Consider the following 23,116-nt stretch of genomic DNA (forward strand, 5'->3'; position numbering starts at 1 on the left):
GGGCTTGAACTGGCCAAATTCAGTCTGGTTTCCTATCAAGACTGTGAATGGGAAGAATCAACTGAATTATATCATTGGGAGCCAGGAAGAGACCAAGGGAGCTAAAACCACATGGAAGGAGGATCCTTGGGTAATAAAGCTGCATTGAGCCATTTGGAGGAACAGCTAGGAAATGGGGTTTAGATATTCTCCCAGAAATGAATAAGAAGTAAAATAAATATACTATCATGCAGGGATCAATCTACACTCTAATATACAACGTTTCTAAGATCATGATTCTGGGCATGAGCCATTCTAGATTCCTTGGGAGCTAGGATCTTCAGGTCCCCATAGCTTTCTACAGGGTATAGAGTGAAGTTATAGTTTTCAAGCTCCAGCTTGCATGAGGATAATGCTTTGACAATGTATTCGTGGTGAGGTAGGAAAGAAGCACTGGTCTTAAAATTTGAAATCTCTAGGAACATGGACGTGTCATCTCATTTTTGTAAACTTTGTTTTGCTCTCCTGCAAATGGGCCTGATAATACTTGTACTATCTAGCACATAAAATTATTATGAAGAAAGAATTTTGTAGATCTTGGAGCTATGCTTCAGCTGGGATTCAGATATGTTACTAAGCAATCTGTTCATTTTACAATCTTCAATAACTGTGTATATGTGCATATATATGTGTATGTTTATTCATATGTATATTTTATATATTTATACACATCTGCATATGTATATATTTACATATTTCCTTTTAAAATTTTAAACTTAACAGCAAATAAAATTGATAATTGCTTATAAAGAGTAAGGCAGAAAAAGGATTACATATGAAAATGCAAGTATATTATAGCTTGTTTTTCTTTTCAAGTTTATGATAAATTCTACATGTTATTTACAAAATTTTCCTCTATGATTCCTTCTGGTCTTCTTTCCTATACTTTTTGCTACACTAAAAAATACTTGATTGAGTATATTTTCCCTCCCTCTTTTTTCCTTCTTTCCTTCCTTCCATCATTCTTCCTTTTTTTTTGGGAGGGGGGGAGAAGGCAATTCTATCCTTCTCTCTTTTCATTCCCCCCCCCAAAGGAAAACAAAAAGGAAAGGGAATAACCACTTATATAGCACCTACTATATACTAGAAACTGTGCTAAGTGCTTTTTAGAAATGATTTCATTTAATCCATACCACAATCCTCTGAGGTAGCTTCTGTTATATTATCCCCATTGAGATCAGGTCTTACTGACTTCAGACCCAGTGCTGTATGTAAGTTCATACCATCTCTTTCCCTCAAAAAATCCAAAAAAGGAAAGAAAACCCATTTGACAAGGCTCTATGCCCTTACACAATTCACTTAGCCTTAGACTCAGTTTCCTGAGAATAACAATTTGAGTATTGAGCTGAACATCAAAGAAAGACACACATGTAAAGTATTTGGCAATTCTTTTTTATTTTTTATTTGGCAATTCTGAAAGGCACACTTAATATGTGTGTACATATGTATATGTAAGTATACACACAAATATATGTGTTTTATATATAAATTATGTATCTCTGTGTGTGTATGTATATATGTGCACACACAAACACATTGAAGGGGAAGGAGGGAAAGAGAGGGAGAGAGAGAATGATAATTATTATCATATATTTGTATATATTAAGTATTACTATAATGAGAGTGGCATGTTGTTCCCAGTTGTGGAACACTGGGTAATGGTGAGGCTGCTTGGCATCCCCATTCTATTTGCTAAAGCTCATTTCTTTCCCTTGCAGGTGAGCGCCCATACCAGTGCCATTACTGTGATAAAGCTTTTAGCAAAAATGATGGATTGAAGATGCATATCCGGACCCACACTAGGGTAAGAATGGAAGTTCATCGTTATTCATAAGAATTCTTGAAAATGTTTTCAGCCTATTCTTTTGGAACACACACACACACACACACACACAATGTTCATTTAGAAGGACAAAGAAATTTCCTTTGAATGCATATGATCACTAAGATAGGAAATTTAAATTTTAGCAAAACAAAACAACAAAAAAGAATATAAGCACAAATATAAATCAACTGGCGTCTTCAGTTTATTAATATGGTTTATTAATTGATTAATGAATTAGAGGTGCATGTCCTACAAATATTTTAAATAGACACATGCATATGGAGATGACAGAGGTCTATTTGATGTCCACATGGAAAACATGTTTATTGATAATATATTACCAATAAAATACTGTCTAAAACAATGGATAAAACATGAAATATTTTCAGGAAATGACTGATGCCCAGAATGCTTTTGCTTGGTATTAAAACATGGTTATTTTGCCTGAATAGAACTGACTATGACTTTTAAGTTAGAGGGAGAGTCTAGGTTTATGTAGCAATCACTAGTTGTACTTGTATGTTATCAAGCTAAATGTCTTCACTAAAAAGCACATTAAACAGGTCTTTCATTTAGCGACATCTTCCAATTATATCAAAATGTCATTTAAATTTGATAATATAAAATTCATAGTTTATGCCAAAGGATAATAGAGAATGAAGTCTTTGAACTTAAATCCAAAAGTCAAATAGAAGTAGTGGATAAAGGTGGTTACAAATCCCTTTGTCTTCTCCAGGCAGGATATATTAAGGATAAAGTTATTTTATAGATAGCTGTAGTTTCCTGCATTTAGAGACTTACTGGCATCCTGAAGCCAACCCCAACAGGAACAGCATATATATACATATATATATATATATACATCATTGTCTGTGTGTGTGTGTGTGTGTGTGTGTGTATACATATATATATATGCTGTTCCCATTGGGGATATATATATATATATATATATATATATATATATATATATTTAAAAAAATATATATATATTTTAAAGCAATTGGGGTTAAGTAACTTGCTCAAGGTTACACAGCCAGTTATTTTTGGGTGTGGTGCTAAGTATCTGAGCCTGGATTTGATCCCCAGGTCATCCTGATACTGGAGCCGGTGTTCTTACTCACTGAGCCACCTGGCTGCCCCTGGGAACAGCATATTAAAAGCCATCAACCTTTGCAATCTAGAGTCTTAAAATTCACCTTTGGACTAGTAAGATGAATAATAGTGGATTCGAGAAATATCTAGACCACAGATAATAGAATGTAGGAAAGAGGCTAAAGGCTAAAGGCCTTTATCTAGTGCCAACGATGTACCCAGCCCTGGCCTATGCACTCCTTACAAATGTTATTTCATTTGATGAGTGACCATCACCCTAAGGCAACTATAGACAAATTAACTCTTCCTTCTGAAAAATGAGGAAGAAAACTGAAAGATGTCCTCATATTGGAGGATAATAGGCTTGCAACTTATAGAAACACTGCTGGAAGAAACAGCTATCATTTCAAAGAGCAATAGTAAAGGCAGACAACCTTAAACAGTATATCTCACTAACACTGAATTTACCAAATCTGATTGAGATAGCTTTAAATATTTATCTCTGAACAAAACCTATGAAAAGGCTAAGATCTTTGTTTTATTCTTATGAAACAAATAAGCATTTATTTTCTCTCTGTCCCACCCCACCCAGTTCTAAAGAAAATTAAAACCATTACAACAAATATTCAGTCAAGCAAAACAAATTTCTATATCACCCATGCGCCCAAATATACATCTCCTTCTTGACCCATCAAATCCATTTCCTTGCTTGGGTAATGTAGCTCAATATCAGCCCTTTGGAATCCTGGTAGATCAATAAATTGAATAGTATTCTTAAATATTTTAAAGTTGAATTCAAAGTGTTGGCTCTTTTGGTAAAAATTGTTCTCCTGGCTCTGCTTATATCACTCTGCCTCAGCTCATGCAAGTATTACCAGCCTTCTTTGAAATCATGCAATTCATCATTTCTCACTACCACAACGGCATGCTATAATATTAATTTCCCACAATAGTATTACATTAAATTAATATATCATAATTTGTCTAGCTATTAACCAATCAATAGCACATAGTTTCAAGTTCTTGCAATCAATAAAAATAAAAGCTTCTATAAACATTTTTGTACATATGGGTTCTGTTTCCTCTTTTGCTGATCTCTTTACTGTATAAACTAGTAGAGGAATTACTGGGTCAAATGGGGACAGTTTAGTGATTTAGGGGACATAATTCCAAATTACTTTCCAGAATGGTCGCAACAATTCATAGCTCCATCATTTGTAATTAATGTGCCTTTAAAAAAATTATACCCTCCTATAACATTTACCATTATCCCCTTTTGTCAACTTTGTTAAACTGAGGGGGGGAATGAAAGAGCAGATAAGAGTTATTTTACTTGATATTTCTCTAATTGTTAGTAATTTGAAGTATTTTTAAAAATATGACTGTTGACAGTTTGGGTATCTTTTTATAAGGACTTGTTTTCATAGCCTTTGACCATTTACCAATTGGGGAATAACTCTTATTATAAATTTGAATTAGTACCTTATATAGTTTGGAAATGAGATCTTTATCAAAGAAACTTTCCACAAACTTCCACTACCACCCTCACTAAATTATTTACCTAAAAGTGGATAATTTCTAAGAATAGAATCAAAAGACCTTCCATTGGGCAATATGTACATGAATTCCTCCAACTGTAGGTTTCTTTGTTGACAAAGAAACTTATATCAAGTGGCATGTGGATTTGTTCATAGAAACAGAAAGGTTGAGGGGGTGGAGTAAAGATGGCGGAGTAGAAGCATGACCTCCGAGTGGCTCTGGCTTCCACTTTCCCCAATCAATGTAAAAAGGGGACTCTGAACAAACTTTGGAGCTGCAGAACCCACAAAATGACACAGAGAAGATACCTCCTGCTGAGGACAGCCCAGCAGGCTGGTAAGAATCACCCAGGGCAGCATTCTGGGAGCCTAACCCAGGCCCATGTGAGCCAGAGGTTTTAGCCCCAGGGCAGGTCTTACCCACCGCCAGCAGGAAAGACTCCAGATATGCAGCAGCTGTGGCCATTTCCAGAATAATCAACACACAGATGCGCAGGACAAAATGAGAGGTCAGTGCAGTCTGGACTTTGGGACCCAGTAAGAGGGAGTACATTGGCTTTTGCCCCTGGGGCGAGAAGCCGGTGAGGTGCAGGCACAGCCAGCCAGTGCCATGTGGCAGCTTCAGCTCCTGGCCTGCAGAGTGTAGAGGTACCAAGCACTAGTCTGAGGGGTAATTGCTCTTGCTTTAACCTGCTTGCATCTGGATTTCAGGCTAGGGTGGAGGTCCTAGGGTGTGTGTCCAGCTTGCCAGAGCATTTAGAGGCCTCAGAGAGGGCACCCATCAAATATCTCTGGCAACTGAGAAAACTCCAGCGTTTGGGACAAAAGCTCCCCTGTCTGGTGGAAGTGTCCTACTGTGGCAAAAAGCCCAGGGGTCAAGTGACTGAGGGGTGACATGACCAGGCAATGGAAACAAAGCAGACAGAAGATTCCAACATTAGACTCCTATTCTGGGGACAAAAAGGAGTAAAGCATGGAAAAGGAGGAAGACAGTGCAGTCAGCACTCCTGCACCAAAAGTTTCAAAGGAAAATGCAAGCTGGTTGCAAGCCATAGAGGGCCTTAAGAAGCAGATAAGAGAAGTGAAAGAAAAATTGGGAAGAGAAATGAGAATGATGCAAGAAAATTACCAAATGAGAGACAACAGCCTGACTGAGGAAAATAACACCTTAAAAAAACAAACTAACTCAAATGGCAAAAGAGGCTCAAAAAGGCAATGAGGAGAAGAATGCCTTTAAAAGCTGAATTTGCCAGATGGAAAATGAATCTCAAAAGCTCACTGAGGAATATCATTGCTTCAGAATTAGATTGGAGCAAAAGGAAGCTAATGACTTTAGGAGAAATCAAGATGCTGTTAAACAGATCTAAACAAATGAAAGAATAGAAGGCAATGTGAAATATCTCATGGGAAAAACCACTGACCTGGAAAATTGATCCAGGAGAGATAATTTAAAAATCATTGGACTACCTGAAAGCCATGATCTAAGTAAGAACCTAGAAATAATTCTCTAGGAAGTTCTCAAAGAAAACTTCCATGATGTTTTAGAACCAGAGGGCAAAATGGAGGTTGAAAGAATCCACCTAACACCTCCTGAAAAAGATCTCAAAAAGAAAACTCCTAGGAATATTATAGCCAGGTTCCAGAATTCCCAGATGAAGGAGAGAATATTACAAGCAGCCAGGAAGAAACAATTTGAATATTGTGGAAACACAATCAAGATAACTCAGGATCTGGCAGCTTCTATACTGAGGGATCGAAGGGCTTGGGATATGATATTCCAGAGGTCAAAGGAGCTGGGATTGAAACTAAGAATCACCTACCCAGCAAAACTGAGTATCATGTTTCAGGGGAAAATATGGTCATTCAGTGGAATAGAGGACTTTGAAGCACACTTAATGAAAAAAAAAACAGAGTTGAATAGAAAATTGGACATTCAGTTACAAGAAGCAAGAGAAGCATGAGAAGGTAAACAGGGAAAAGAAATCATAAGAAACTTATCAAAGTTGAACTATTAACATTCCTACCTGGAAAAACAATAATTGTTACTGATGAAACTTTTGTCAGTATGAAAATAGTTGAAGGGAATATATATATATATATATATGTCCATATATGAGTGTACATGGACATATGAATACATATGTGAATGTGTGTGTATATATGTGTACAGGTATACATAGATAGAGGGCACAGGACCAATTTAACAAGAAGGGATGTTACTTAAAAGGTGAAACTAAGAGGTGAGAGAGGAATATAAAGAGAGGACATGGGGAGAGACAGAATGGGGCAAACTATCTCATATAAAACAGTCAAGGGAAAATGATTACAATGGAGGGGAAGAATAGGAAGGCAAAAGGGGATGGGTCAACCTTATTTCCATTGAATTTGGCTTGGGGAGGGAAGGAAATACACCCTAAATAGGGTATCTCACCCTACAGGAGATAAGGGGCAAAAGGGATGAGAGGGAATTCAGGCTGAGGGGGAGGGACGTTGGAAGCACCCACTTTTGAAAAGGGATGGGATAAAAGTAGAGAATAGAACAAGTGGGAGGTGGGATAGGAAGGAGGGAAATATAGTCAGTCTTTTACTATATATCTACTATGTTATTGTTTTGCATTAGCCACACATGTACAACCTATACTGAACTGGTTATCTTCTCAGTAAATTTGGGTGACAATGAAGGAAGGGAATGAATCTGGAATTCAGTTTTAAAATCAAATGTTAATATACACACATATACACACAATTATTAATACCATTTTACATGTCATTGGGAAATAAGACATACAGGCACTGGGGCATAGAGATCCACCATGCCCTACTGGAAAAGTCGAAATGGGTATGGGAGAAAATGTGGGAGAGAGCAGATTGAAGGAGAGGATATCCTGGGGGACTGCTGTTTTGGGGCAGTGGGTAAGGGAAAAATAGGGAGAAATTTTGTAACTCAAAATCTGATGGAAATGAATGATGTAAATCAGATGTTAATAAAGCATTTGAAAAATGAAACAAAAAAAGAAAACTAAAAGTAAATAATTTAATAAATTGGGGGGAAAAAGAAACAGAAACATTTAAGATAGAAACACAAGATTGGGTCATTGCTCCAAGAAACAACAGAAAAATAATTTTTAAGAGATCAGTCTTTTTTTTCAATTTTTGAAATATTTTTCAATATTTCCCTCCCTCCTATCCCACCTCCCACTTGTTCTACTCTCCACTTTGATCCTGTCTATTTTCAAAAGTGAGTGCTTCCAACTTCCCTCTCCCCCAGCCTACCCTCCCTTTTATCATCTCCCCTCTCATCCCCTTCCCCCCCTGTTCTCCTGGAGGGTGAGATACCATATTTAGTGTGTATTTCACTCCCTCCTCAAGCAAAATTCAATGGGAATAAGGTTGACTCATTCCCTTTTGCCTTCCTATTCTTCCCCTCCATTGTAACCATTTTCCCTTGCCTATTCTGTATGAGATAGTTTACCCCAATCTGTCTCTTCCCATCTCCTCTCATTATATTCCTCTCACCTCTTAATTTCACCTTTTAAGTATCATTCCTTCCTGTTAAATTGGTCCTGTGCCCTCTATCTATGTATACCTGTAAATATATACACACACATTCACATATGTATTCATATGCCCATATACCCTCATACATAGACAAATATATATTTCTAATCCCTTCAACTACTGAGAAAAGTTTCATAAGTTACAATTAATTTTTTTCCGTGTAGGAATGTTAATAGTTCAACTTTGATTAGTTCCTTATGATTCCTTTTCCCTGTTTACCTTCTCATGCTTCTCTTGCTTCTTGTATCTGAATGTCAAATTTTCTATTCAACTCTCTTTTTTTCAGCAAGAATGCTTGAAAGTCCTCTATTCCACTGAATGACCATATTTTCCCCTGAAACATGATCCTCAGTTTTGCTGGGTAGGTGACTCTTGGTTTTAATCCCAGCTCCTTTGCCCTCTGGAATATCATATTCCAAGCCCTTCGATCCCTCAGTGTAGAAGTTGTCAGATCCTGGGTTATCCTGATTATGTTTCCACAATATTCAAATTGTTTCTTCCTGGCTGCTTGTAATATTCTCTCCTTCATCTGGGAATTCTGGAACCTCGTTATAATATTCCTAGGAGTTTTCTTTTTGGGATCTTTTCCAGGAGATGATCGGTGGATTCTTTCAACCTCTATTTTGCCCTCTGGTACTAAAACACCAGGGCAGTTTTCTTTGAGAACTTCCTGGAGGATGATTTCTAGGTTTTTACTTTCATCATGGCTTTCAGGCAGTCCAATAATTTTTAAATTATCTCTCCTGGATCAATTTTCCAGGTCAGTGGTTTTTCCCATGAGATATTTCACATTGCCTTTTATTCTTTCATTTGTTTGGATCTGTTTAACAGCATCTTGATTTCTCCTAAAGTCATTAGCTTCCATTTGCTCCAATCTAATTCTGAAGCAGTGATTCTCCTCATTGAGTTTTTGAGATTCTTTTTCCATCTGACAAATTCAGCTTTTAAAGGCATTCTGCTCCTCATTGCCTTTTTGGGCCTCCTTTGCCATTTGAGTCAGTCTGTTTTTTAAGGTATTATTTTCCTCAGTCAGACTGTTGACTCTCATTTCATAATTTTCTTGCATCATTCTCATTTCTCTTCCCAATTTTTCCTCCACTTCTCTTATTTGGTTTTCAAAATCTTTCTTCAGGTCCTCTATGGCCTGTAACCAGCTTGAATTTTCCTTTGAAGCTTTTGGTTCAGGAGTTCTGACTTCACTCTTTTCCTCCTGCTCCATGCTTTGCTCCTTTTTGTCCCCAAAATAGGAGTGTATTGTTGGAATCTTCTGTCTGCTTTGTTTCCTTTGCCTGCTCATTTTGCTACTCAATTACTTGACTTTTGGGCTTTTTGCCATGGTAGGACTCTGCCACCAGACAGGGGAGCTTTTTTCCCAAATGCTGGAGTTTTCTCAGCTGCCAGAGGGATTAGATTGGTGCCCTCTCCGAGGTCTCTACACCCTCTGGCAAGCTGGATACACACCCCAGGACTTCCACCCTAGACTGCAATCCAGATGCAAGCAGGTTAAAGCAAGAGCAATTACCACTCAGACTGGTGCTTGGTCCCCATACACTCTGCAGGCCAAGAGCTGAAGCTGCCACATGGCGCTGTCGGCTGTGCCAGCGTCTCAGCAGCTTTTCGCCTTGGGAGTAAAAGCTACACACTCCCACTTACTGGTCCCAAAGTCCAGACTGTACTGACCTCTCACTTTTTCCTTTGTGTCTCTGTTTTGATAAATCTGGAAATGGCCACAGCTCCTGCTGATCTGGAGTCTCTCTGGCTAGAGGCTGTTCAGGCCTGCCCTGGGGTTAAAGCCTCAGCGTGGTGCTGGGCTCTGCTCCCATAGGTCTGTGCTGATTCCTGCCAGCCTGCTGTGCTGTCCTCAGTGGGAGGTTAGCTTCTCTGTGTCATTTTGTGGGTTCTGCAGCTCCAAAGTTTGTTTAGAGTCCACTTTTTACATGCATTGGGGAGGATGGAACAGAGATCAGTCTTACAGATAGATACAGATAGCCACAACATCACTACAAGCCACAAAATTTTTGGACCCTATGATCAATTCGTTAAGTATATATATTCATTGTATTTCACTTCCCAGCTTTCACTTTTCTCCTGTATTTCCATTTAAAATTTTGGACCAAGCTCTGGTTTTGTTCATCAGGAATGTTTAGAAATCTTAGATGGATAGATAAATAGGTAGACAGACAGACACATATGTATATGTTTATATATACATATACACACATATTATATGTATGCATATACACACGTATTTACATATGTGTATAGAATTCATTCAAAGTTTGAAATTAGAAATCATATATGAAATATATAAGGATAAAATTAAATTTGTTGATAAAAGATATGAACAAATAATTCTCAACTGAAGAATTACAAACTATTAACAAGTCTAAGGAAAATTCTTAAAAACACTAATATTAATAGAAATACAAATTTAAACAACCCTGAAGTTTCTTCTCACATTCAGCAAACTGGCAAAGATGATAAAGATGGAATGTTAGGTTTTTTTTTTGAGGATATAAAGTGATTTTTGAGGGTGTAAAGTGAAGAAGAACATAGTAACACATTGTTGGTGGAGGTGTAAGCTAATGCAACCATTCTAGAAATAATTTTGAATTTTGCAAAAAAAAAGTTGCTAAAATTTCCAGATAGATAGTCATATAGATAGACAGACAAACAGACAGACAGATAGATGATGAATAATTGAATTAAATTTCACTTTGATGTAAATATTCCACTGCTACACATATATTCCAAGTACATCAATGATAAATATCAAGACTCCATATACACCAAAATATTCATAGGAATGTTTTTGTACTTAGTAAAGATAATGAAATAAAGTGAACTGAGAAAGAGCTGAAAGAAATCATGGCACACAAATGTAATGGAGTACCTGTATACTATAAGAAGGATCAGAAAGAAATGGCAAACTTCTTCAGTCTTTTTGCCAAGAAAACCCCAAATGGGATTGTAAAGAATCAGACATAACTAAAATGATTGAGCAACAAATGCTATGAGAATTGATGAACAAAAAGACTTATATGAACTGATTCAAAGCAAAGGAAGCAAAACCAGGAAACAACCTGTACAATGCCTATAAGAAGGGACAGAAAAGATATCATTATGGAATAGATTTTTTTCCCCAAAAAAACATAGGCTCTCCAAGAAGCAATAAAGAAGGACAAGTGCATTAAGAAGGGGACAAAATGTCATGTGAAGCACAAATGCTGTGAGTGACACATCAATCGACATGCATTTATCAAGTACCTACTATGTGTCAGTAACTCCTGAGATAAAAAGGAAAAAAGCTAAAACAGTCCTGCCTCTCAACGGGCTGATATTCTGACATTCAAAAACAAATACGTGCAATGATGTGATCTCCGAGGTCCTTTTAAAATTCTAAAACCCTATGAGCCTGTATAATAAACCCTCTTTACTGAAGTGAATTCCCTCCCTTTTGCTTCATTTGCGTAAAGTATCAGAGAGGTGGAATTTGATCACCTTACCTTTAAAACTATGGATGAACAAATCTAAGAATGTCGTGACAGCGCCAATCCTCCAACTGTTTCTAAGGATATGTGGAAGAGTCCCTCTTCATTATTTTTTGTTTTAAAAGGAAAGAAAAGCATCATTCCAAGACCCAGATTTGCCCCATATTTGAAACATCACGCTACATAGGGTGTCACTGCTGAGTGGCACACAGCTCCAGACTTGAGTTTGGACACATTTCCCAAATACTCAAGAGAATAGAATAGGGGGTGAAAGAATACATATGGTTTTATTTGTAGAAGATGCTATAAATGAACGCATTAGATCTTTTCTAAACTGACATTCTATTCATTTTTTCACTTCTAGCACCAATAAAGTATGTCATGTTAAAAATATTTTCTCTCTACTCATTATGGAAAGGCAGTGCTGTGGTGATGGAGTGAAACTCTGCTTTTGGAGACTTTCCTTCCATCCCTGCATCTAATAGTTATGAGTTCTCTAAGCCTGGTTCCATAGCTACACCTCACTTACCCTTAGCATAATCCTTCAGAAAACAGGGGGTGTCATGTCATGTGGTTGGTGTGAGGATCACGCAACATAATGGATACATATAATGGTCACTTTCATCCATTCTATATGTATCTTGTATGAATGTAGCTATTAATAGTCATACTTTCTTCCTCTTTAGAATGGAATCTCCTGAAGGCAGGGTCTGTATTTGTAACTTTTTAGTATTTTTTTGGTATCCCCAGCACATAGTACAGTGCCTGGAACATAGTAAGCCCAGTACAGTGCCTGGAACATCGTAAGCCCTTCATAAATAATGCTTCTTTATAGACAATGTAAAATGTTTGGGAAAATTTAATGTGCTATAGAAATATTAGATATTGTTATTATATTGAATCCAATTTACATTTTTAAAAAGCCAAAAAAGAATGTGGATAGGATTCATATTGGATTTTAAGCATCATGCAGAAAGTCAGCAGGAATATCAAAACAAAGAAATAAAGGGGGGGGGAGAAGAAATTTAGCTTTTAGGTCAATACAATTTCACCTATACCTCATACAAAATACATGCCTAATTTCTAAGTAAAAATGGCTGATTTCTAAGAATAGAAACAAAAGATCTTCCATTGGGCAATATCTACATAAATTCCTCCAAATCCAGGTTTCTTTGTTGACAAAGAAACTTATAGCAAGTGGAATGTGGATTTGTTCATAGAAACAGAAGGGTTTAGGATAGAAACACAAGATGAAATTTGCTACCAGAAACAACAGGCAAGTCATTTTAAGAGATCAGACACAGATAGAGACAGATAGCCACACCATCACTACAAGTCACAAACCTTTTGGACCCTATGATCAATTCATTAAATAGTCATTAGAACTATGAGTTACATTACAGGTGGCATTCCCAAAGTCAACATTTCTGCTTTGTTCTCCACAATAGGTAATGGGATATAGTGGTGACAATATTGGACCTGGGATCAGGGGAGACTTTCTTATAAATCTTGCTTTTGTTGTAGTTGCACAGCCCAGACTAAATCAGATATTCTTTGAGCTCCAGTTTCTTCATCTCTAAAATATGGATTCTAAAGCTTGTGCTACCTACCACATGGAATATTATAAAGAATCAACTTCTTTGTAAAACTTAAAGTGCTATGTTAGTAGGTGTTATTGCTGTCCTAGAAGGAATGAGCCTGTAGGCAGTAACTCCACAGAAAAGCAAAAAAAAGACATCATTAAATTAAGATATGTGGTTTCATGAAAATCAAAATCATTAAGACACTGATTTTTTTTTCTAGCAGTGATATGGGAGATGAAAGTTACTCAATATGGTAATCAGGTTCTGATATTTCATGTTAGGTCCTGGGGTTTAATAGCATCTACTTTGTATGAGGTATAGGTGAAAGTGTATTGATCTAAAAGCTACATTTCTTCCCCCCTCCCTTATTTTTTTTTGTTTTGATATTCCTGCTGACTTTCTGCATGATGCTTAAAATTCAACATGAATCTTATCTACATTCTATTTTGGCTTTTTAAAAATGTAAATGGATTTGATACAATAATAATATCTAATATTTCTATAGCAAATTAAGTTTTCCAAAACATTTTAAATTGTCAGTCAAGAAGCATTTATGAAGGGCTTACTATGTATCAGGTACTGTACTATGTGTGGGGGAATACTAAAAAAAATAGTAAAAATTTACAAATACAGCCCCTGCCCTTCAGGAGATCAACATCTCTAAACAACATCAATTAAAACATTAAATAAAATATTAGCAAAGGCTACAGCAGCTTATTTAAAGTATGTTTGAGGAGCAAATTGAAATTATACCAGGAAGGAGTAGTCAGTTTACTGCTAGAAAAGACCAAATAGATCATATCAACAAAAATATAAGACACATATGATTTTATCTTCATATACAAAGAATCCTACTGAGAAAATATAGCACTTTTAAAAAAACAAATAACTGGACAAATCCTTATTGTAGTAAAGAAGGTCTATGTAAAGACAAAAGTGAGCATTATCTTTAATGTAAAAGCAATAGAAAACTCTTTCACTAAGATCAGGGGAAAATAATGATCTTTGCTTTCACCACTATTATTTGATATTGTCTTAGATATGTTAACTATAGCAATAAGACATTAAAACCACCTAAAATTAAAGACTTAAGTATAAAGAAAGAGTAAATAAAATATTTGCTTTATGCCAATATATGATGATTTACTTACACATGAGAAAAGGTACCCCATAGGAAGAGACAGAAAAATGGCTTTTAAAATATATCTAGAATATACAAAATACCTGGCAGATCATCTAATAAGACACATACAGGGATTTTATGAATATAACTCCAGAGCAATCCTTACATAATTAAAAACAGACAATTAATTTCAAATATATGAATTGCTTATGATTCAGTAGTGCCATAATAGAGTCCCTGCCCTCAAGGAGCATAGATTCTCAAAAGGGAAGCCAGTACATATAAAGGAGTATTGATCAGAAAGGAAGGATTTGCTTTAGAACATGACAGTCAAGATGACTGAAATTATAGGAAAATTGACTAATATGTCCTTTCTGGGAATGATAGTGTTTATTTGGTTATTCTCCCTAGAGAAAGAGTTTAGAAGTAAGGTGAAGAGACAAGGAAAAGTAGGGGCACAGGGCAAAGATGGCTAGAGAGCAGCTTTTTGGCTCAATGCCTAGACTAGATGTGGAGCACTCTCACCGATTATGAGCTGATGGGAGCAGAGGCTGAAGTTCTAGGACAGATGTTGAGGCTGGAGTGGAGAAACATAGAATGAAATCAAGATGGCTGGAAAGCAGTTACCCCCTTTTAGGGCTCCTTCATTCCTTCTTTTATTTTTTTTCATCATTGCCCTTGTGATTTTGAACATTTTGTTGACTGACCTTTCATTGAGGCCATGGATATCCTGGCAGAACCACTCCAGACCTTGGCCACATCATTGAATCATGTACTGAGAGGCAAATAAAATGTCTATGTCATCTAATCCAAACTCACTCGACAGAGAAGGAAACTGAGGCACACAGAAGCTTAAAGATATTCCCAAGGTATCATGTAACACCGTAAGGATAAGAGAATATGCAGACTCCCCAGATGCATTGGTGTTAGGGGTAGTGGTTAGCTCCCAAGTCTCCTCGGTTCCCCAAAATCTTTCTTAACTTCAGATCAGTTCAAACCCCAGGTAAAAAACGAAGCGATCTGTTGGCCATATTTTCTACTCTTCCCAGATTCCCTTGAAAGTCACTACACACACTGGCTTTTTGGCAAGTAGCTCGAAGATTCATGTGCCATTGATTTGGAATGCCTGCGCTCATTTTAGGAAAAAAAAAAGCACAATTGCAGGTTTGGTTGGGTCATACTTTACTAGTTTGCACTGTCTGTTGCATTGACTTGGCTTCTTTCATGCAGGTGGCCAGGGCAGAGAAGGATGGAATTAACATGTGTTTTTAGGAGTAGAAGCAGCCAACCATGTCTTGCCAAAAAAATATCATTCCATCCAGAATATAGTCTTCAGCAGGCGGGACAATTTATTGCCAAGTAATATATGACTTGATGACTGAATTTTGAATTTTTTAAATATTGAATGCTGTTTATATTTCCCTATTGGCAAGACATGAATGAGTTCCCACACATCTGTCCCCTTAACTTAGTTTGCCAGTACTGTGGCGGTTGCATGCAAAAGTATTTTTTTCCCTTTTTTTTTTTCTGTTCGTGCTACAGTGGGTTTTGAAACCCTGGGGCCCAGGCTTACCCAACCACCCCTTTGTGTCTTGAAATGACCAATGTATGTTCTTTTATTCCAGGCTAGAGGATGGAAAGAAATCTTTTGGGAATTTAGATCTGTCCTTCATTCAAGGACAGAGAAACAGCTGCACTAGCTGAACTAAGTTGAAGGAGAGGAACTGGGAAAACCCCATCACCGCATGATAGATCAGTCTGCTTATTGACAGAGTAGGCTTTGTGCTATTTATAAAGATTAAGAGATTAGTGACTTTTGAGAAACTGGTCCATATACTGAGCACCTGTCATTTTGTGGGGTGGGATAACACATACATGAAAATAAAAACGCATCAATCCCTATGTGCCAGGTACTGTCCTATGCGGTTGGAATATAAAGGCAAAAGATGAGCCTTGTATTCCAGGAGCTCTGTCTCGTAGGAGAAAGGCTGTGGAAACAGCGACCTGCCAACAAGTTATATAAAGGAGAAATGGGAAATAAGCAACAAAAAGAAGGTGCTAGTATTAAGAGGAGTCCCCAAAAGCTTCTGGTAAAAGGTGGGACTTTTATCTGAGGATTGGAGGAGGTCAGAGACCGTAGTGACACAGATTGTCTTTAAGTTAGATTTTCAGTGACTCTCCAGAGACTCAGAAAGGTTAGAAAGCTTATTTGTCATAAAAAAATACTTGGCATAACTTGAACCCAGGACTTACTGACTCCAAGTTCCATTTCTACTGATGCTCATCCCGATTCTCCTTTCAAGGTTTTGAGTATTTACTCCTTTAGAGGAAAAAAAAGTAGTTTTGTGTTATCTAGTTCTGACTTGGAAATTGTTGCTTGCTTATTTGTTTAGGATGAGCAACAATTGATATCGAGTGCTTTAAAAAGACGTCTTCTATTGACTCCCTGTTAGGTTGGAAGTGATCTCTATTCTCCAATCTAGTGATTGGTAGATCCTATCTAGCTCAAAAGGTTTCTGGAAGGTTATTCTGGATGATGGGCAGACTGTCAGGCAAGGTTAGCCTCATTCAACTTGAGAGGGGTTGTATAATCTCTTGAACAATATTGACCAAGTCATATAGGGATTGAGATCTGCATCAATACATGGAGTTCTGATACCAAGAAAATCAGAGATTTTTGAAGTATTGAAACAAGTGATTAGAAAATTGCTATAATTTCATGGAGAAGTAGTATGTTTTAGTAGATAGAATGCTGAGCTCGAAGTCTGAAAAATCCGGGTTCAAATCAAACATTTCTTCCATGGTCAAACCATTTATAACCTCTTTGAATATCCATATCCTCATTTATAAAATGAAATTTTAGTTGGCCTCCAACATCCCTTCTGGGAAGCTTTATGACATGGTAGATAGAACACTGGGCCTAGAGTAAGGAAGACCTGAGTTCAAATCTGGCCTCAGATACTAACTAGTTGTGTGACCTGGGCAAGTCACAACCCTGTTTGCCTCAGTTTCCTCCTCAGTAAAATGATCTGGAGAAGGAAATGGCAAACCACTTCTATATCTTTGCCTAGAAACCCCATAATGGGGTCATGAAGATTTGGATTTGCCTGAACAACAATAACAAGGTCGTTTTACCTCCAAATCTGTGATTTTATGAGCTTAAGACTTGTCTTCCATAAGTTAATCTTTCAGTGAAGAGAGTGGGCATTTATTTACTGGTGAACAGAAAGAATGTCTTTTGAATGAGGGGGAAAAATGTGTACTCATAACCAAGAATAGCAAATTCTCGAGCTCTTGATATTTTCCAAGGATTCAGAAATATGTGAAAACATCTCGATTTAAAGTTTTCTCTTCTGCCAAACACATTCTGAGATACATGGAGCCAAGCAATTTGTAAGTCTCTTTGACACTTAGCAAAACAACTTCTTTGAAGGATCCATTCTTTGATTTTTAAACTACTTCTTGAAGCCTAAAGATATTTTGTTTGGTCCAAGGAAAATGTTTGTATTTCCATCTGAAACAGGGGACTCTTCATTGGACTCGTCCTTCCCATTCCTTCTTCCTCCTCACAGGGCTTGGAACTCGTACCAACTGTGGTCTAAAGATATTTTTCTCTTTAGGGAACTCTTTAGAAGTCCAATGTGAAGTCTTCCCTGAGATCACACTAGGGAAATTAATTTGCTGGAGCTTCATCCTTCATCATAAATATGAGTATTCAAACATCTAAAGGAGAGTTGAAGAAGCACAGGACAACATGCCAAAGTTTAAAAAATTCTGGGCATGGAGTGAGGAGGTCTTCAACTCCAATTCCCCTTCTGATACTTAATGGCCGCCCCAAAGCAGGAGGTCATTTAGCCTCTCTGAACCTTAGTGTCTTTATCTCTAAAATGAGGTTAATAAAAACACTCACAGCATTATTGTGAAGATAAGAATGAAACCATGGATGTGAAGCATTCCAACAACCTTAAAGAGCTAGATAAATATCACTGCTATCATTGTCAACATCATCATAATTTTTATTTTACCTCACTCTCTACTCCATTGCCTCTTAGAGTTTTTGTAATCAATAGGCAACGGATAGAATACTATCTTGTATTCCCAAGGCCTTTCAGGCAGCTATGTGACTATGGGTGTGGTCTGCTTCTTGAGAAATATTTATTTGCTTTTTATTTCCTCATAGTTCCATAAAATTCACTATTGATATACATGTGACCCATTCACTGAAAGACTGAATAATGCTGAGAAAGCAGGCATATGATATTCTGTGGATTACTCATTTTTAAATTTTAAATTAACGTCATTCAACTTTTTTTGCTTCATTTTCTTTGATGCCTTCACCTTCCTGAAATACCTTTCAGAACATTCCCTTCCTGCTTCTGACATTGTATCATCTCCGGCACAAAGTTCTTTGGTACATACTTAGTCCATGCCAGTCATACTCAGTGTTCATGGCTAGGTCATACTACTGTAATAAATATGAAAAAAAAACCTTTCTAAAGTCATCTTTCCCCTTTCATTTTAAATATAAAACTATTGATGCAATATCTGTTTATAAAACATTGATTTTTACATATATCCCTCCCCTACTTCCCCACCTAATGAGCCCTCTTTTGTAGCAATGATTTTTTTTAAAGGGGGGGAAAGCAGTTTACCTAAAACAGAACATCAAAAATATTTGACAGAATCTGGAATTTATTTTTTTTCTTTTCTTTTTTTTTGTATTTTTGGGGGGCAATTGAGGTTAAGTGACTTGGTCAAGCTTACATGGCTAGTTTTTGTGTTAAATGTCTGAGGCTGGATTTGAATTCAGGTCCTCCTGACTCTAGGGCTGGTGCCCTATTCACTGCACCACCTAGCTGCCCCCAAGAATCTGCACTTTCTACACAAAAAATCCCTGGAATAAAGGGAGGAGGTATATTTTCCTAATTGACCTCTAGGTGAAAGCTTTACTCATTATAATCTCCAACTTTCCTTTTCACTTAATTATTCTTTCCTTTCGCTTAATTGTCCTTAATTGTTAGCCAATCTGATAGATGTGAAGTAGTACCTCACAGTTGTTTACACTGTAGTTGTGGTCATTGATTTGACTATTTTCCTAACTTAATTATTCATCAGTTCATATATATGATTATATATTTATATCAGTATATCCCAATTACACGTAATTTTTAAAAAGAATCATATTTTAAAATCTTGACATTTAAATACTCTCTCCCTCCCATATGGTGGCAAAGAATTAGAAACCGAAAGGATATCCATCAGCTGAGGAATGACTGGATAAGTCAAGGTAGATGATTGCGATGGAATACTTTTGTATTATAAGAAATGAGGAGCAGAATGGTTTCAGAAAACCTGGGAAGACATATACATTCTTACAAAATCCAGTGAGCAGAATCAGGAAAATATTGTATTAAAAGAGAAAAATGCATGAATGATAGTGAAAATGAATGAATGAATGAAAAATGTATTTCTTGAGGTCCTACTTTGTGCAAAGCACTACACTGAGCACTGGGGAATGCTAACAGAAAAAGTAAGAGAATCCCTAGACTCCAAGAGCTCAGAGGATTCTAATGTGCCTTCACATTACCTCCGATGAACTTGTGTGTCTCCTTTGTACAGAGTTGTTGACACATTGTTTCCTCCTTTGGATTGTGAGCTTCCTGAGGGTAGGGCTAGGTTTTGAACCTCTCTTTGTGTCCCCAGTGCTTAGTCCACTGCCTGGTTTGGTGACTTGACTAGACTTGGAGTACTTTTGAAGTTTGAAATAAGACTGGTCAGTGCCGCTGTCTTTCCACCACTTGGAGCATGTTCACAGAATGCATAGGCTGGAAATTCTTGCCTTTTTTCCCCTCTTCCCTGATTTTTTTTTTTTACAACTGCTAACATGAACTTGGCTGTCACCATGAATGAACTAAGCAAACACATTGCATTCTCTCTGCTGAGCTTTTATGATTTTCCAAGTCACATAAGTCAATTGCTATGCTCTTCCTTTGGAACTAGATTCTGTTTTGCCGATGTTTGTATTCATAGGATGTCTTTCTCCTGAGGAGCTTAGTATAAACTTTCTCTCTAATTTTACTCACAAAAAAGCCTTGCTTTGCTCTGTCACCAAGTATACTATTTCAGAAGGAAAAACTGTCGTTAATTCAGTTCCTTGTCAATTGCTAAAATTCAAGACATAGATCTCATGAATTAGATTGGATCTGGCTTTATGTGATTACACCCATGCCTTCCTATTAGCATGCAAACTCCTTGAGAACAGGGCTATCTTTGTTTCTGCTTGTATTTGTCTTCCTCGAACTTAGCACGGTGCCTGTCATACAACTGGTTCCTAATAAAGACTTGCTGCCTGTCTACCTGCCTTTCCCATGTGACAGTTTAATTCCATTCCAATTGTTTATTAAGAGCCTACTATGTCCCAGATGCTGTGCTGGATGCTGAAGCTACACCTTCAATATACCTTCAAGTACCTAGCAATCTATTGGGGAGGAAACAGCATGGCCCCCATGCCTGGAACTGGGCAACCAGGTGGTGCAGTGGATAGAATTCTGGGCCTGGAGTCAGGAAGACCTTACCTTAGATACTTGCTAGCTGGGTGACCCTGGCTAAGTCACTTAATCCTGTTTGCCTCAGTTTTCTCACCTATAAAGTGAGTTGGAGAAGAAAATGGGAAATCACTCCAGTATCTTTGGCAAGAAAATCCCAAGCGGGATCATGAAGAGTGAGGCAGGACTGAGAAACAACTCAACTGGGATGTCCTCCCTCCTCATCCCTGCCTCGTGGCCTCTCTGGCTTCCTTCCAACCCAGCTAACATTCCACCTTCTATAGGAAGCCTTGCCCAATCCCTCTTCATTCTATACCTGCCTTTCTCGCCATTGCTCCCAGTTGATCCTGTCTATAGCTTGTTTATGTAGGCTTTGCAGGCTTTCTCCCCACTAGACTGTGAGCCCCCCAAGAGCAGAGGCACTTCTGCCTTTCTTCGTATCCCCAGACCCAACATTAATTTTTAAAATTAATTTTTAATTTTTTTGCTTAACTTTTCAATTGACTGACAACAAATGAGAAGAATGATAGACAACACTTAGATAACACTTATTTTGTGCCAGACACCATATTTCCTGTTTTATAATTATGACCTCATTTAATCCTTGCAGCAACCCTGGGAGTAGGTGCTATTATTATGCCCATTATAGAGATTAGCAAAATAATTAGAGGAAGGACACCATTAATACTTGCAGCAATCAGAAAAGTTTTCCTTTAGGGAGTAGCATTGGAATTGAATCTCAAATGGAGCTTGGAAGGTAATTGATGTAGATATTTTGTAAACCTTGTTTTATTGTTTACACACAGAAGCAGCTTAGGGTAGAATCACTGAATTATGGCATGTAAGAACTAAAAGAGATCTGCCATATACCTGAATAAAAATTCTTTCTATGCTTTGAAAGTAGTCATCCAACCTTTGCTTGAAGACTTTCAAAAAGACTACCCATTCTCTCCTGAAACAGCCTTTTCCACTTTTGGAAAGTTTTCATTTTAAAGATTTTTTTCCCCTAGCATCAAACTTAAATTCCCCCCTTTTATAATTTCTATCCTTTATTTCCTTGTTTTACCCTCTGGAGCCAAACAGACTTCCTTTTCTACAGGAAAGCCAGTCAAGTATCGAAGAGCAGCTACCATGCCCCACCCATGCCTTCTTGACTTCTCGTTAGATGTGTCAAGTTCCTTCAACCCCATATGACCTTGCACAACCCTGGTTGCCTTCCTGTGAGAGTTTTCTAACATTCCTTCCAAAAATATGGCAGTCTGAACTAAAGCCTGTTCCTAGGATGGGATTTTCTCATGGCAAAGTAGAGCAAGATGCTCACCCAACTAATTCTAAATGCTCTCTCTTTTGATGCAACATAAAGGTCCTGTGAGTATTCTTGGTTGCTATATCATATTTTTGAATGTTGGGGTTGATTGGACCCAAGTAAGAATTTGCTTTTGTCCCCATTAAATTCCATCTAATTTATCTCCATGTTGTAACTTTGAGTCTCTTTGTGCATTTTCTCATTCCTTCAGTATGTTCGCTAGCCTGGTCAGCTCTACACTATTGGTAGATTTGACAAATGGACTGTCTATGACTTTGTCCTCATCATTGCTCAAGGAGTAGGAAAGGCACAGATCAAAGAAAGATGGAGGAAACCCCCCAGTAGAGACTGCTTTCCAAGCTGCTATGAATCCATTAATGGCTTATATTGGATCTAGACATTCCACTAGTTCTATGTCTACATAAAGGTCTAGCCTAATTAACATATATCTTTTTATCTTGTTCTCAATGGAAACATCAGGAATTGTTTTTGAGTCTTTTTATTAAAGCAAAGGTGACTATCTGTAACATGCTATTGATCCCCTAGCCTAGGTTCCTCTAATTTAAAAAAAATGAACTGAACTCTCTCTTGACCTGCTCCTTCCTACCCATCCTGGCCAGTCCCTTTGATTAGGTGGCCCAGTTCCACTGTTCTTCCATGATGCCTTCTGAGGGTCCAATGAACAAACTGCCCTTTGTATTAGAGCTGTGCTGTCCTTAGAAATCACTGTGTATGTATGCACACATTACATAGAACACATGTTATACATACATGCTTTCTTTTAGCTTTAAAACCCATGAGCTTCTAATCTGAAATCATCCTCTCCCTACACACACTCACACATACACACACAAACACACACACTCACACACAGACACACATTCACACACATATACACAGATACACACATGCACTTACACTCATAGACACACTCATACACATACACTCATACATACAGACACACATACACACACATACAGACACACACATACACATTCACACACATATACACAGAT

General features: G+C 37.4%; 1 protein-coding gene across 2 annotated transcripts in view; it reads left to right on the forward strand.

The window, feature by feature from the left end:
- Window positions 1-23,116, forward strand: part of PRDM5 (PR/SET domain 5) — a 178,462-nt gene that overhangs the window by 124,994 nt on the left and 30,352 nt on the right. For both annotated transcript variants that reach the window (XM_069104885.1, XM_069104886.1), the window contains one exon: window positions 1,758-1,843. In XM_069104885.1, coding sequence (XP_068960986.1) covers window positions 1,758-1,843 — 86 coding nt within the window. The remainder of the gene's footprint in view (window positions 1-1,757; window positions 1,844-23,116) is intronic.

This window comes from Petaurus breviceps, unplaced genomic scaffold (genome assembly GCF_028583685.1).
Source record: "Petaurus breviceps papuanus isolate PSGF00001 unplaced genomic scaffold, PetGlider_PUasm1.0 689, whole genome shotgun sequence".
NCBI classification, from domain to species: domain Eukaryota; kingdom Metazoa; phylum Chordata; class Mammalia; order Diprotodontia; family Petauridae; genus Petaurus; species Petaurus breviceps.